Here is a 13763-nt window from a genome sequence, read left to right on the forward strand (position 1 = left end):
CCCAGGCTGGACTCTGACCGTGGACCAGAGTCTTAAACCAAGTCCTGACAGGTCCCAAGCACTGATTGCCAGAGAAAATTCTGGGAAAATCACTAAAAAGCTGACACCTGCCAGGGTTTCAAGTGGAGACAAGGCATGGCTGAGTCCTCCCAGGGATTTCTGCATCCACCAGGGAATCTCAGCCTTATTGCACGGGAGGAGCCATCATGTTTCCCAACAAAGATGATCAGGAATAAAAAATCAAGTTGTCAGTGAAAACAGTGGGATTAACTGGGGTGAAAATAGTGCCTTTCCCCTCCTCTACCTGTCCCATCTGTCAGAGGATAACAGTGATGACAAACCATTTGCCACCAAGAGGAAAACGAGCTGGGAGCTGCCATCCCCTTCCCAAGGAGCAACAGCTACAACACCCAGCCCTGAGCTCTCCAGCCCCCAGTGCAGAGCTTACAGCCTGCTTAGAAATAATAAAAACACAGCTCCCTTTCCATGGAGAAGGTTGTGATGAAAAGCATTTTACCAGTTTGGAAAACTGGACTCAAGCTCCCGACAAAGCACCTTTGAGCATCTCCCATGACAAACATGGGCTCTGAGTCCACACTTGTGCTGATTCCTGCACTTAAAATAAATGCAGGCAGTGATTGGATATTGTTCAGTGGTGGAAATGTTGCTTCCAGCCACGCCCCAGTCACTCTGAAGAGCAAAATCTCCTCTACCAGGGATCCAGGTACAAATGAACACACTGGGGCTGCTCACGGAGGTCGAGTATTCCTGGTGTATCACAGTTTCTGAGACCTTTTCCAAGGTCAGTCCTACTCTGCCTCTTATTTTCTTCCAAGTTAACTTGATTTTTATTTGGAAACATCCTTAAGCCTCAATTTTTATGTGGATTTCAGTGCCTGACTGATAAAATACTTGTTAAAAACTGGTCTCGAGTTTGTATCATCGGCAAGTTTGCGTTGTGGGATTTTTGTTTGTTTGTTTTGCTATCTTTTCATGGGGTTTTTCTGATGTTTGCTGAACAGCAGGAGTGTCTGGAGTCCTGGCAAACCATCAGCAGGTCTGTGAGAGGGCATCAAATCCCTCTCCTCCGTGCTAGGGAGGCTCTTTGTGCCTGAAGATGGAGGAGGGAGAGGTGATCCATCCCCACAGAGCTTCACCCTGCAGATCAGGCTTCAGAGAAGGCTCCAGGGAGACCTCAGAGCCTCCTCCAGTGATTGAAGGGGCTCCCAGAGAGCTGGAGAGGGACTTTGGACAAGGGCCTGGGCAGGGGAGAATGGTTTCCCACTGCCAGAGGGCAGGTTAGATGGGATATTGGGAAGGAATTGTTCTCTGGGAGAGTGGGGAGGCCCTGGCACAGGTTACCCAGAGAAGCTGTGGCTACCTCTGGATCCCTGGAAGTGTCCAAGGCCAGACTGGATGGGGCTTGGAGCAACCTGGGCTAGTGGAAGGTGTCCCTGCCCATGGCAGGGGTTGGAACTGCATCATCTTTAAGGCCCCTTCCAATCCAAGCCATTCTGGGATTCCCCTCCTGCCCACAGCCCCACCCAAGCATCCCCCACCACTGGCACTGCATCCCCTACACCTGACCAACTTGGTGAAGCTACATTCTCAGTTAAAATCAGTATAAATTCTCAGGAGTGTCCAAACAGTGGATATTTGAATAGTCCCAGATAATTAACTGATTCCTGGGAATTCCACCCCAAAGCCTTCAGCTCCCCAAAGCTGAACTCTCCTTCCCTGTACCACATGTGCCAAAACCTCCTGCAACCAACCACAGAATAAAGCTTGGGAGGCATCTGTTTGTGCTTCCCAAAGTCCTTCTCTCCCAAATTCAGGCTGATTTGTTCCCACACTTCCCAAAAAACCTTGCAGCATATGTAATTCCATGACTAATTCAGTGCACAAACCGAGGTGCAGATGGGGGAAAAAGCCCCCAAGGAACTGGAGTCATCCCTAACTCCTGCACCTCAGCAAACCCTCAAAGTCTAATAAAGAATAAATTACATGCTTTTCAGCTCCCTGTTTTTCAAAGTGATAAAAAAATGTAACAATGCAGCATCAAGAGATTCCTGGATTCCACCACGCTCTGCATCCCAAACCCTCGGAGTGCGTCACGGGAGAGGTGACAGTCACACCAGGCACTGATGGACAGGGTGCTTAAAAAGGCATTGCAGGGGCTGCCTGCTGTCAGCTGGCTCTGCCCGCACCCAGCCTTTAATATGCTAATCAGAGGAGCAGGGAGGAGACAGACAGAGAGAGGCATTTGAAGAAGATCAAACACAAACCCTCGGCAAACCCTGTCTCCATTAACACGTGGCAGAGGCAGGACGTGACTCCTGGTTTGAGATGTCTGTGTTTGGTTGACATTAAAAAAATAACTGCAGCCTAACCAGGGGTATTTTTTATGTTCTGATGACAGGCACTATTTAGATATTAGGTCCATGCAGGCACTAACCCAGTCAGGACTGGGATTGGTGTGCTCCCCTTCACGCTCACGTCCATCACTCTCTGTGACAGGCACAAGGTCATGGAAAGCCACAGGGTATCCACATGGCAGTCCATGTTCCCAGGCAGGCTGGGCTAGTGGTGTATTTATTTTTACAAAAACAGAGGATTAAAAACCCAAAGTATCTTTCTCAGGACTGGCAGCCCTGCCACCCTTCCTCAGCTCCCACTCACAGGGGATCCTCTGCCTCCCATGGGATACAGGCTGCCCGGCCCTCACCTCACACCCCCCTCACTGTTTGCTCCTTAACAAAAAGATAAAACCATAATTTTACAGAAAATGAATGCAGGAAGAGAAGGATTTCACTTTCTGAATGCAGAAAGAGTCAAGCTCCTGTGTGGAATTTAAATATATCTATTTGATGGCTTTCTTTTTCTTTTTTTTTTTTTGCCTGACCCTCTCAACGTTTCAGCCTGTGAATGATCACACTCATATAAACAAAACAGGCTCCTTCATGGCTGGAACATAGGCAGGAGATTTGTCCCATTGAAGTGCCATTTCATCTCTTTTAAGGGTTTCTGGAAGAGTGAAGGGTACAGAGACATGGCACCCTGGGAAAGGATCCACGTCCCTGCCAGTGCAGGGGGTTAATTTTGTGCCTAAAGTGCTGCAGGGTGAGACTCTGATTATTAAAGAAATCTCCTCTAACAATGATATGCCCTTGTTGTACCCATTTATTTTCAAAGCACCCCTGCTGAGAGGAAAGGCTGAGAGGATCCAGATTGTTCAGCCTGGAGAAGAGAAGCTCTGGGGTGATCTGATTTTTGGCCTTCCAGGACCTGAAGGAACTACAAGAAAGATGGGGAGAAACTACTTACAAGGCCCTGGAGTGGCAGGAAAAGGGCAGTGGCTTCAAACTGTCAGAGGGCAGGGCTAGATGGGATATTGGGAAGGAATTGTTCCCTGGGAGGGTGGGGAGGCCCTGGCACAGGTTGCCCAGAGAAGCTGTGGCTACCCCAGCCCTGGGAGTGTCCAAGGCCAGGTTGGAGCAACCTGGGCTAGTGGAAGGTGTCCCTGCCCATGGCAGGGGGTGGAACTGGGTGATTTTTAAGGTCTCCTCCAACCCAAACCATTCTGGCATTCTATGATTCCACAGAGCCATGCACAGGGAGGGCACTCCATGTGCTCCAGGCACACATCCACTGTCTTGGCAGCACCAGCAATCCAGCCTGTTGGATCCAGAGGACAAATTTAAGGTAAAAAAAGTCTGGGATATTAAGAGGACATGCCAAGCTTTTCTTCTGGAAATAGTTTTAAAAGATCCATCCCAAACTTCAGGCAATTTAACACTGGCAGTAAAAAGCAGCTCGAGCCAGTCATTGAACCTCAAAAGGATCCCTGAGTTGTGCTCATCTTAATGAATCCAGGAATCGATTCCTACTGCACAAATAAGGTGTGGGATGGATCAGCTAATAAGCATTCCCAGTTAATTGCTTTCTTCAAGTGACAATTTGTACAAATGATACCATCAAAGTAGTAATAATATCCCTATTGATTAAATTAATCTCGGAAAGACAACTCAAATAAGTTTAATTAGCAATGCATGACACAAGCACAAAATACTCTGAAAACAACCTTGTAGCCCATCCCAGAGTTTGAAATCACGGCAACAGCCATGCCACAGACTTTTGCATCTTTATTCAAATAGACACCAGCAATTTTATGGACCATCTTTAGGGAATGGCTGTGACTAACCATGAAAACCCATTAAGGCTCCCTGCAGATAAAAAGCGAGACATGGAGCAACTGCAGCCTCCCCACTTAGTCACACACTCACTAAAACCTGGGCCACAAACAGCTTTAAAATAAATGAAACCTTTTCAGCAACAGGAGCTGAGATGGTCAGTGAGGTCTCTGTCCCAAAATACCCACATGGAGCTGGTGGGCACCCACAGCAGAGGCAACACTTTCAAGCCACGAAAACTGGGCACCAGGTCTATCAAATCAGAGGAGAAACCCCTTCCACACAGCAAAGGGTTAAAAGAGTTGGCTCAAAGCTTGGTCAGAGGGAGCAGGTTGTTCTTTCTGAGACCCAGAGCAGGAATTGGGCCTGGAGAAGGGACCACAGCACCCACAGCACCCACAGCACCCACACCCTGCCCAGGACAGGCGGTGGGAGCCTGCAGGAATAGAATCACACAGTCCCAGAATGGTTTGGGTTGGAAGGGACCTTAGAGACCATCTCATCCCACCCCTGCCATGGGCAGGGACACCTTCCCCTAGCCCAGGTTGCTCCAAGCCCCGTCCAACCTTGGACACTTCCAGGGATCCAGAGGCAGCAACATCTCTGGGCAACCTGTGCCAGGGCCTCCCCACCCTCCCAGCCAACAATTCCTTCCCAGTATCCCATCTATCCCTGCCCTCTGGCAGTGGGAAGCCATTCCCCTTGTCCTGTCCCTCCATCCCTTGTCCCCAGTCCCTCTCCAGCTCTCTGGAGCCCCTTTAGGCCCTGCAAGGGGCTGTAAGGTGTCTCCAGAGCCTTCTCTTCTCCAGATGAGCACTCCCAGCTCTCCCAGCCTGTCCCAGAGCAGAGGGGCTCTCCCTGTTCCAGTGTGGAAATTGAGACCAGGCGTGAGATGCCTCCAAACCTGGGCTCCAGCAGCTTCACCAGAATCCCCTGCTCACCAGCTCTTCCCCAAACAGTCTTGGGGGGGGGGAGTTAACACCAGGACAGATCAACCCCTTGCTCCCTGTGGCTGTCAGCACAGCAAGGAAGACCTGGTGCTGTTATGATTTCGTTTCAAGGCACACTTTGTGGGGAGGGAGAAAAAAAGGGCGTTGAAAACCTCTCCGTTGAAATATCAGCCTTCCCTGCTTTGCTTTGCAAACACTTCTCTGCTCTCTGCCAAGGAAAGAGGAATTAGACTCAGTTCTGTCTCAGGAAGTGAAGCAGTGGACACTGGGGACCAGAGGAGTGAGTGAATGAGCACAACCTTCTGGAGACACTCCAGGGGCACAAAAGAAGATCCAATAACCCGGAGAACAGCACGTTCCTGTGTCAGGGCCAAAGACACCCCGCCAGCAGAACAGGGTTGTGCCTGGGGCAACAACATGTTTAATGGCTTTATTATTATTCTCTGAGCAGTCCAGGATGCTCCCAGCACGTGTAGGAGAGCAGAGCCACCCTGGGAATGGGACTAACAGTTTGTTACTGGTTTTTTTAAGTGGCTCCTGCAGGAACTTTCTCATTTTGCTCACTAAATTCAGCAGCTGAAAGAAACATATGGCCCATATATTTCACCACAATAGGTCCAGGACAGCTGATTTTACAGTATTGTGGATTCACTTAGGTTGGAAAAGCCCTCTGAGACCATTGAGTTCAACTGTTCCCCCAGCACTGCCAAGGCCACCACTGACCCAGGTCCCCAAGTGCCACATCCACACATCTGTTAAAACCCTCCAGGGATGTTGATTCCATCACATCGAAGCACATCAATAAAACAAGATTCTTGGACAATATATGGCCCTGGCCATTCCAGGTTAGTCCAGCCCAACCCTCTCAACCATTTATTTCATTTTGTTATTCAGATTATTCGTATTTAATTTACCACAACAGAGTTAAACTTGTGCTTTTGCCTGTAACACTGTCATTTTTCCATGTCCTCCTTGTCGCCTCAATGGGTTTATTATCTCATTTTTGATGATATGGGACAGTTTCCTCCATGAAATATTTAAAAAGGCTCAAATGATTCTCAGAATGATGATGGAATTTGCACCATCATCAAAACAGCAAAGAAATCCTTTCTGCCTTTATTTTCATCCAGGAATCACTGAACCAACTGAGGAGCCACCAAAATACTTTTCTGACTCCAGAGAGGCACTTATCAGGTGAAACAGCAAAAGACCCACAAAAAGTCTTAATAATTCTCTTTTCCTTGATCCTTAAAAGGATTTTATTACTGAAGAGTCCTTCTTTACCAGGATATGGCAGCTACAGCCCCCAGTGTGTCAGCACAGGGGGAAGGGCTGGCAACCTGTACACCAGGACCATCAGACACAGATAAATCCATCTGCCAACTGCTTGAATCCAGAACAACTGTTCCAGATTCCTACTGAATCCAGAACTCTCCGTTTCCTTGGCTAAACTCTTTATAACTGGAATCTTACTGGGAAGTGGAACTCAGACATCTGGCAACCACCATTCCCAGGACCTCCCTACGAGCCTCCTGACCTGCACACAGTGGCCAACATGTATCTGACGTGTTTCTAAGACCTTTTCCAAGGTCACTCCTATTCTGCCTCTTTCTTTCTTCCCAGTTAACTTGATTTTTATCTGGAAACATCCTTAAGCCTCAATTTTTATGTGGGTTTTGGTGCCTAACTGGAAAAATACTGGCCAGTGTTTATCTGGTCAACATGTATCTGGGACTGATGGGTCATGAGCTGTTGGCCACTAACAAGACACTTGCACAGGGGCTGATTTTTGGGGCTCAAGAATCTTTGAAAATCTACTTTCTATGTAGCCTTACAAGGTAGATTTCTAAGGATTTTGGCTCTCAAAATCACCAATGACTTTAAAACCTTGTCCAGAACACGCAGCACGTGAATGGGCAAACATATGGATTAGAAACACAAGCTTGGGAAAGTCACTTGGGGAAGAGAGGGATTATTTGTTCAAAAGGATGTTTTTTAGATATTTCTAAAAAAATCAGCATGTGAAAAAGAAGAGGACATATGCTCATCACTTGTCCCTGAGACATCCATCTGATTGTTCCTGTTGAGAAGCCAAACTTCAACGAAATGCCCCCAAACCCAGCAGATGGGTTGAATTACTAATTGTGAGAAGACTCACTCCACAGTGAGACTGAAAAATCCCACAAACAAACAGTCAAGGAGAGCCACCAGAAGAGCTTGGTTTGGGATCTCTCCAGACACACAATGATGAGCAGTAATTACTCCACATGTAGAGAAGCTCTGTGGCACATTTAAAGCCTTTCATTTCCATTCCCTTGTTTAAGTGAGATTATTGCTCCCCATAGCCGACAAACAATAGATTTCTTAAGTTTCCCCTGGCTTGCCAGCAAAGCAAATATCCTCTGGTAAATCTATGAGCTTGAACAATGATTTTTCATTTTTACAACAGCACAATCAATGCAATTTTCCAGGTATAACTCTCCAGCCTCCCCCTATCAGCTCGTTAACGTACGAGTGCCGCACTCCAAACCGTGCCTGGAAAAATCTCCACAGACTCTGCCAGCCCAGGTTGCTTCTGAACACTGAATTCATTGCTTATGAATCACTTCAGTGTGTGCAAACACTTGAATCACTAAGCCATATCTAATATTGTACATAGTAATCAAGTAATGCTGTCACAGTGGAGTCTGGAAGGATGCTCTGAGGCAGCTCTGCAATCGGGGGGTTTCACTGGGAAAAGCAGGTTTTGTCTGGTTTTGAACGTGTTTTATTTGCAAATGTAAATGCCTGGAAAGTATTTTTGGGCTTTGTGTCTTCTTGAGATATTCACAAGAGTCCCATCAACCCCCCCCCAAGACTGTCACACCACAAAAGTGGCGCTATATTCTTCCTGGTATAACTTTACAGCGACATGTGACAACATGACCAGGGTCTGTTTAAGCTGGAAATGCCATTTCATCTCAGTAGCTTTTTGCCTCAGGTCAGACAGATAAGAATCCAAGGAAAAAAACTCCTCTTACCCCTAAAACCAAGTCATTTTCCCCCTTAAACTGAAATTAAAATGCTACAAATATCCCATCCCTGCTCAGTCCCCCCGAAGCCTTCCAATAACTGCTCATGCCAACTTGTTAAAGTTGTCGCTTTGGGTTCCTTAAATCCTGCTGGGTGAAATTTCTCCTGCAAGTGTGTCACCAACCTTGATGCCCAGCTCGATGTTCTCCCCTCCGTACACGTCCATGCCGGGATCCAGGAGCCCGATCTCCCCAAAGAACTTCCTGTTCACCACGAAGGAGCAGCCGATCATGGCCGGTGTCCTGCACGGAGAGAAACCCCCGGGAAGGCACAGTTAGTGACATTCTCCAATGTTTTAATGGGCTGAGGGATAATTTCTGCAAAGCTCCTGTTGGCTTCAGGTGTCTCCTACCACTGGTTATCCCGGAGAAATCGCGGCAAGGAGTGAGCTCAGAATCCCAGAATGTGCTGAGCTGGAAGGGACCCCCGAGGATCCTGGAGTCCAACCCTCAGCCCTGCACAGGCCCAGCCCCAAGAGTCACCCCCTGTGCCCCAGAGGATCAGCCAAACCCTCCCTGAGCTCTGGCAGCCTTGGGGCTGTGCCCACTGCCCTGGGGAGCCTGGGCAGTGCCCAACCAGCCTCTGGGGGAAGAACCTTTGCCTGAGATCCAACCTGAGCCTGCCCTGACACAGCTCCAGCCATTCCCTGGCTGCTGTCCCTGGTCCCCCCAGAGCAGAGCTCAGTCCCTGCCCCTCCTCTGCCCCTGCCCAGGCACTTGGAACTGCACTGAGGTCTCCCCTCAGCCTCCTCTGCTCCAGCTGAACACACCAAGTGCCCTCAGTGTCCTCACACGGCTTCAAATCAAGGCCCTTCCCCATCCTCGTGGCCTCCTTTGGACACTCTCCAATGGCTCAATCTCTTCCCTACATTGTGTCCCCCCAAACTACCCCAATGTTGCAGGTGAGGCCACCCCAGGACAGAACAGAGTGGGACAATCCTCTCCCTGGTGCCCGAAGGACCTTTGAAGAGGTTATTTTCCCACTGCAATGACATGATCCCAAATTCAAGTTCACGTCACTGTGAACAGGTTGGAGAAAGAGACATCCTGGGGTTAAATTACAGAGAAGCTCTGCTGGAAACACCTTGTGGTGTCCATGGGCAAGGACACGACTCCTTTGGGTTTCCAATGCCCACAGCCCCAAGGCTGCCAGAGCTCAGGGAGGGTTTGGCTGATCCTCTGGGGCACAGGGGGTGACTCTTGGGGCTGGGCCTGTGCAGGGCTGAGGGTTGGACTCTGATCCTTGTGGGTCTCTTCCAACTCAGCATATTCTCATATTCTGTGATAAGTGAAGGAAATGTAAAAATGACATTTCCTTTCCACTTCTGTCTAGTAACAGAGTAAACTTTAGGACAGACAGCAGTTTTTATGGAATCCTGTGAAAGTGGGTTTCCCATTTGGATCTTTATAATACATCACAGAGGAGCCATCACTAAGAGCAATGAGGTCACTGCAAATCCTTTAAAAACTCAAGACAACTGTTTGCAGAACCATCAGCTGGGTCATTTGCCCAGTACCAACAGGGCTCTGGGTTAGAGATGTCACATCCATCCTGCAAAACCTCAAAAAAACCTGAGAGTGCTCAGCTCCACGCTGCAAGAGCAGCCGAGGTTGGGGTCTGGTCAGGGAAATAACAGAGAAAAATGAGAGTGGTACAACACTGACATCAATGAATAGCACAAAGAGTGAGGAAAAATGCAGTGTCAGGGGTTAATTTCTCATAACTGTGCAAGTTTAAGGATGTAATAGATGGTTGTGTTTACAAGGACCCTGGCTGTGTCCCTCCCTCATTACTTGCAAAACACTGGCCCAGTTCTCCAGCTCACCCAGCTACCCTGAGCTCAGGATGCTGTTCTGAGTCACACACACCAAGATCACATTTCAGGGTATTTTTTGAGTGGTTAAACACTCCTGACCCTCTCCATAAAATCCCATTTTTCCACAGAGCACGGCACTGAACAAACCATCTCGTTCCGCTCTGGCTGCTCGGGGACACACTCTGTGTTATGGTGTGGGGAAAGTTTACCCCCTGGGATATTTTCTGTGCTAAATTAGAAATATAAAAGGCTTTCTCCCATTTAACTGCTCGCTTTTGAATCCATGCTGTAAAGAAAAAAGCCAAGGATCCCCTCAGATCAGCAGGGGGGTGACAAGGAATGAATTGAACGGAGCTAAGCTGTGCCAAGGTGCTGCTTTTTTGGGGGAGCTGTGGGACCCCCTGCCCACCCTGACCTCAGAGCTTGGAGCAGGGAGGATGGCCACCACCCCTGCAGGACCTTGTGCTGCCCAGGGAAGACTCACAGGGTGGAACTCGTGTACCTGGGAATCTCACACCACTCACAAATGCCTGTTCTCCAGGGGGATGTTGGTCTTGAGGTAGAAACGGGGCAACAGGATCACGTATTTTAACAGCAACCCCCAAAATCCTGGCTCAAAACCCACTCCATGGCTTGTCCATGCACATTAAAGTATAAACTAAGTTTTGACTTGTAGAGGTAGAAAACACCCCTGAAAATACCCAGACCTGGCTTACAGAAAACAAGGACCAGGCCCAGGCTCAACCTCTCCATCCACACCACACAAAGTGCCCAAATCTGCCAGAGGAGCATTTGGGATCCCCAAGGCACCTCAGGGCTCAGTAACCTCATGGCAGAGGCCAAATTCATCTTGGTGAAACCCCTGAGCTCCTTGGACAAAAGGTTCTGGCCACTTTATTATTATTTAGAGACATTTTAATACTTTGAATAGACTGGTAGAAGAGCTGCCATATTAAATTAGTTGGAATTGGAATCCATCAAAGGGGTTTTTTTTCAATAGATTCCTTCCCCAACAGCAGGCTCAGCCTTCCTTCCACTAAGCAGGATAATGTTTCATGGTTTGCTGCCACTCTAGTACTTAAGATTTCAATTCTATTGCTTTATTTGTAGCAAGTTAACTGCCATTAGCAGAAACAATTCTTTCTGAAATGATAACCACGTTACAGATGCCAAATCTAATAGCTCCATTACCCCAGATTACCTCCTGGAAATAAATAGAAGGGTAAATTGCTCTGGTTTTATACAGAGTATGAACAACCCAGTTCATCTCCTCCACTGGGAATAAGTGTGGTGGAACATGGGAATCTCTGACTTCTCCAGTCAAAATCTGTTAGGTCTGTTTAAAGCACTCAGAGAACAGTTAAAAGCCAGAAAAAGAATCCAGGTGAAAGTTTCAGACAAATAAAACTTCATTTTTGACCCAATAGTGTGGATCATTGGGAACTCACCAGCGGGCAAACAATGTTTTCTGAACTGGAAACGGCTCAAGAGCCAAGAACAGGAGCTGTACCCTGAGAGAGCTGCTTTCATTATTATTTTATGAAATCCCAGAATGGTTTGAGTTTGAAGGGACCTTAAAGCCCATCCAGTCCCAACCCCTGCCATGGGCAGGGACACCTTCCACTACCCCAGGGTGCTCCAACCTGGCCTTGGACACTCCCAGGGCTGGGGCAGCCACAGCTTCTCTGGGCAACCTGTGCCAGGGCCTCCCCACTTGAACAGGGAAAGAAATTCTTCCCAAGACTTTACAATGTGACTTCAATTTATAGAGCAAAGAGTCAGTGATCCTTCCCAAAACACTCTTGGAAGCACAGCCCCAAGGCTGCCAGAGCTCAGGGAGGGTTTGGATGATCCTCTGGGGCACAGGGGGTGACTCTTGGGGCTGGGCCTGTGCAGGGCTGAGGGTTGGACTCCACAATCCTTGTGGGTCCCTTCCAGCTCAGCACATTCTGGGATTCTAACTGAGATTTAGCAACTTCACCTTCAACTTTTCCTCTTCTCCATTTTCCTGCACATCCTGTTTCAGCACAGGACACCACAAAGCTCCCAAGTGGCCCTTGGGTCCCTCAAGCAACACAAATTAAGTGCTTCATTCTTCTTTGCAACAATGCTCCATATTAAATAAATGAGGAATCAAAGAGTGCTCGAGAATTGAAATAAAAACACCATTTGATTTTGTAGTAAATCCTTCAAGTAGGTGGACGTTGACAAGAACAGATTGCTCATCCACAACCAAATAATGGCCTGCAGACAAAGAGCTGATAAAGCCTCTTATTCTTCTGCCCCTTAATTAAAAGCATTAACACAGCTTGTTTTTAAAAATCACACAGCTCAGCTAAATGCATTTTTATTTGTCCCCATAGCTATTCCTCCTTTAATGAGAAAGGAAAAACACAATTTGGCAGGAAGGAAGAGCAGAATTACTGGGTTTGTATCCAGGAGTCCACAGTGTTAGTTCCCCACCATTATTTCGGTTGGTTCCTCTACACAATAACTGATGAAAGGTCAAGAAGAGCAGCTTTTATGAAATATCCTCAGTATGGATCTCTAAATAAAGATGAAGGAGATACAGGGAAAAACGTTTATCCTGGTCTATTAAGTTACTTTAATGGTCTTCCTTTCTTTAGCACACAGTTATCATCTAATGATTAAAAAGTCTCAAGGAGATTGCTTCTTCAATTCAAGGAAATTAATTTCCCTCCACCATTGGATTTGGCTTCCAATTTGATGCTAAAGAACAAGTTATAAAATATGTAGGAAAAAAGATATTAAAAAAATAATCAGTGCTTTGACTGCAAGGAGGCTGAGAACAGACAGAGTGTCCTGTTCCCACCAAACTGCCGTTGTTTTTAATTAACTTGGGTCACAGAGTTCCTCACCTTCCACATGACAACCCTTTGGGAGACACAGCCCCATATTTGCCATGTTTGGGATAGTCCTTTACCTGCCCAGAAAGATGTTCCTTTTCTCTCTCCCAACCTCACAATTCCTAATTTAACATCTTAGAATCCCAGAATGGTTTGGGTTGGAGGGACCTTACAGATCATCCAGTCCCACCCCCTGCCAGGGGCAGGGACACCTTCCACTAGCCCAGGTTGCTCCAACCTGGCCTTGGACACTTCCAGGGATCCAGGGGCAGCCACAGCTTCTCTGAGCAACCTGTGCCAGGGCCTCCCCACCCTCCCAGCCAAGAATTCCTTCCCAATATCCAACCTAAATCTCCCCTCTGTCAGTTTGAACCCGTTCCCCTTGTCCTGTCACTCCAGTTCCTGATATAGAATCTCTCTATGTCCTCCTTATACCCTCTTTAGATCCTGAAAGGTGCTGTGAGGTCTCCACACACCATTTTCCCAGCCTGTCCCCACAGGGAGGCTGCTCCAGTACCTTTATCAACTTTGTGGCCTCCTCTGGACTTGCTCCCTGTCCTTCCTATGTTAGGGGCACCACAACTGTTTGCAGGGCTCCAGGTGGGGTCTGCCCAGAGCAATCCCATTTTCCATGTTGAGTTTGAGGGAAAATTTCAGCTAAATTACCAAATTTAGTCAAATTAAGCCTATGGCTTTAATTAGTGGCCTATCAATGATTTCCCTGATGACAACAGGGTAGGGAAGAACACCACCCTTATTTTTATGTGATATTCTGTGATAAAATACTTGATTTCCTTTTGGCCATAAGAAAATTAAGGACCTGTTTGCAAAGAGAAGCAGCTGTCAGCACCATCCCCTCTGTGCTCAG

The 13763-nt window shown here is 47.6% G+C and overlaps 1 protein-coding gene and 1 long non-coding RNA gene across 2 annotated transcripts in view; one reads left to right on the forward strand and one right to left on the reverse strand.

The window, feature by feature from the left end:
• The window catches only part of LOC113957328 (polypeptide N-acetylgalactosaminyltransferase 17-like), a 59839-nt gene extending 51360 nt beyond the window's left edge, over positions 1-8479 (reverse strand). Inside the window, exon 1 of the mRNA XM_027664702.1 lies at positions 8337-8479. Within this exon, the coding sequence (XP_027520503.1) occupies positions 8337-8444 (108 nt within the window). The 5' untranslated portion in view covers positions 8445-8479. The remainder of the gene's footprint in view (positions 1-8336) is intronic.
• Positions 3621-8405, forward strand: LOC113957331. Its single transcript, XR_003531133.1, has 3 exons — positions 3621-3702; positions 6621-6729; positions 8325-8405. It is a non-coding gene; the product is annotated as an uncharacterized LOC113957331 (long non-coding RNA).
• Positions 8480-13763: the final 5284 nt, after the last annotated feature.

Source organism: Corapipo altera, unplaced genomic scaffold, assembly GCF_003945725.1.
Source record: "Corapipo altera isolate COAL_440 unplaced genomic scaffold, ASM394572v1 105, whole genome shotgun sequence".
NCBI lineage: Eukaryota > Metazoa > Chordata > Aves > Passeriformes > Pipridae > Corapipo > Corapipo altera.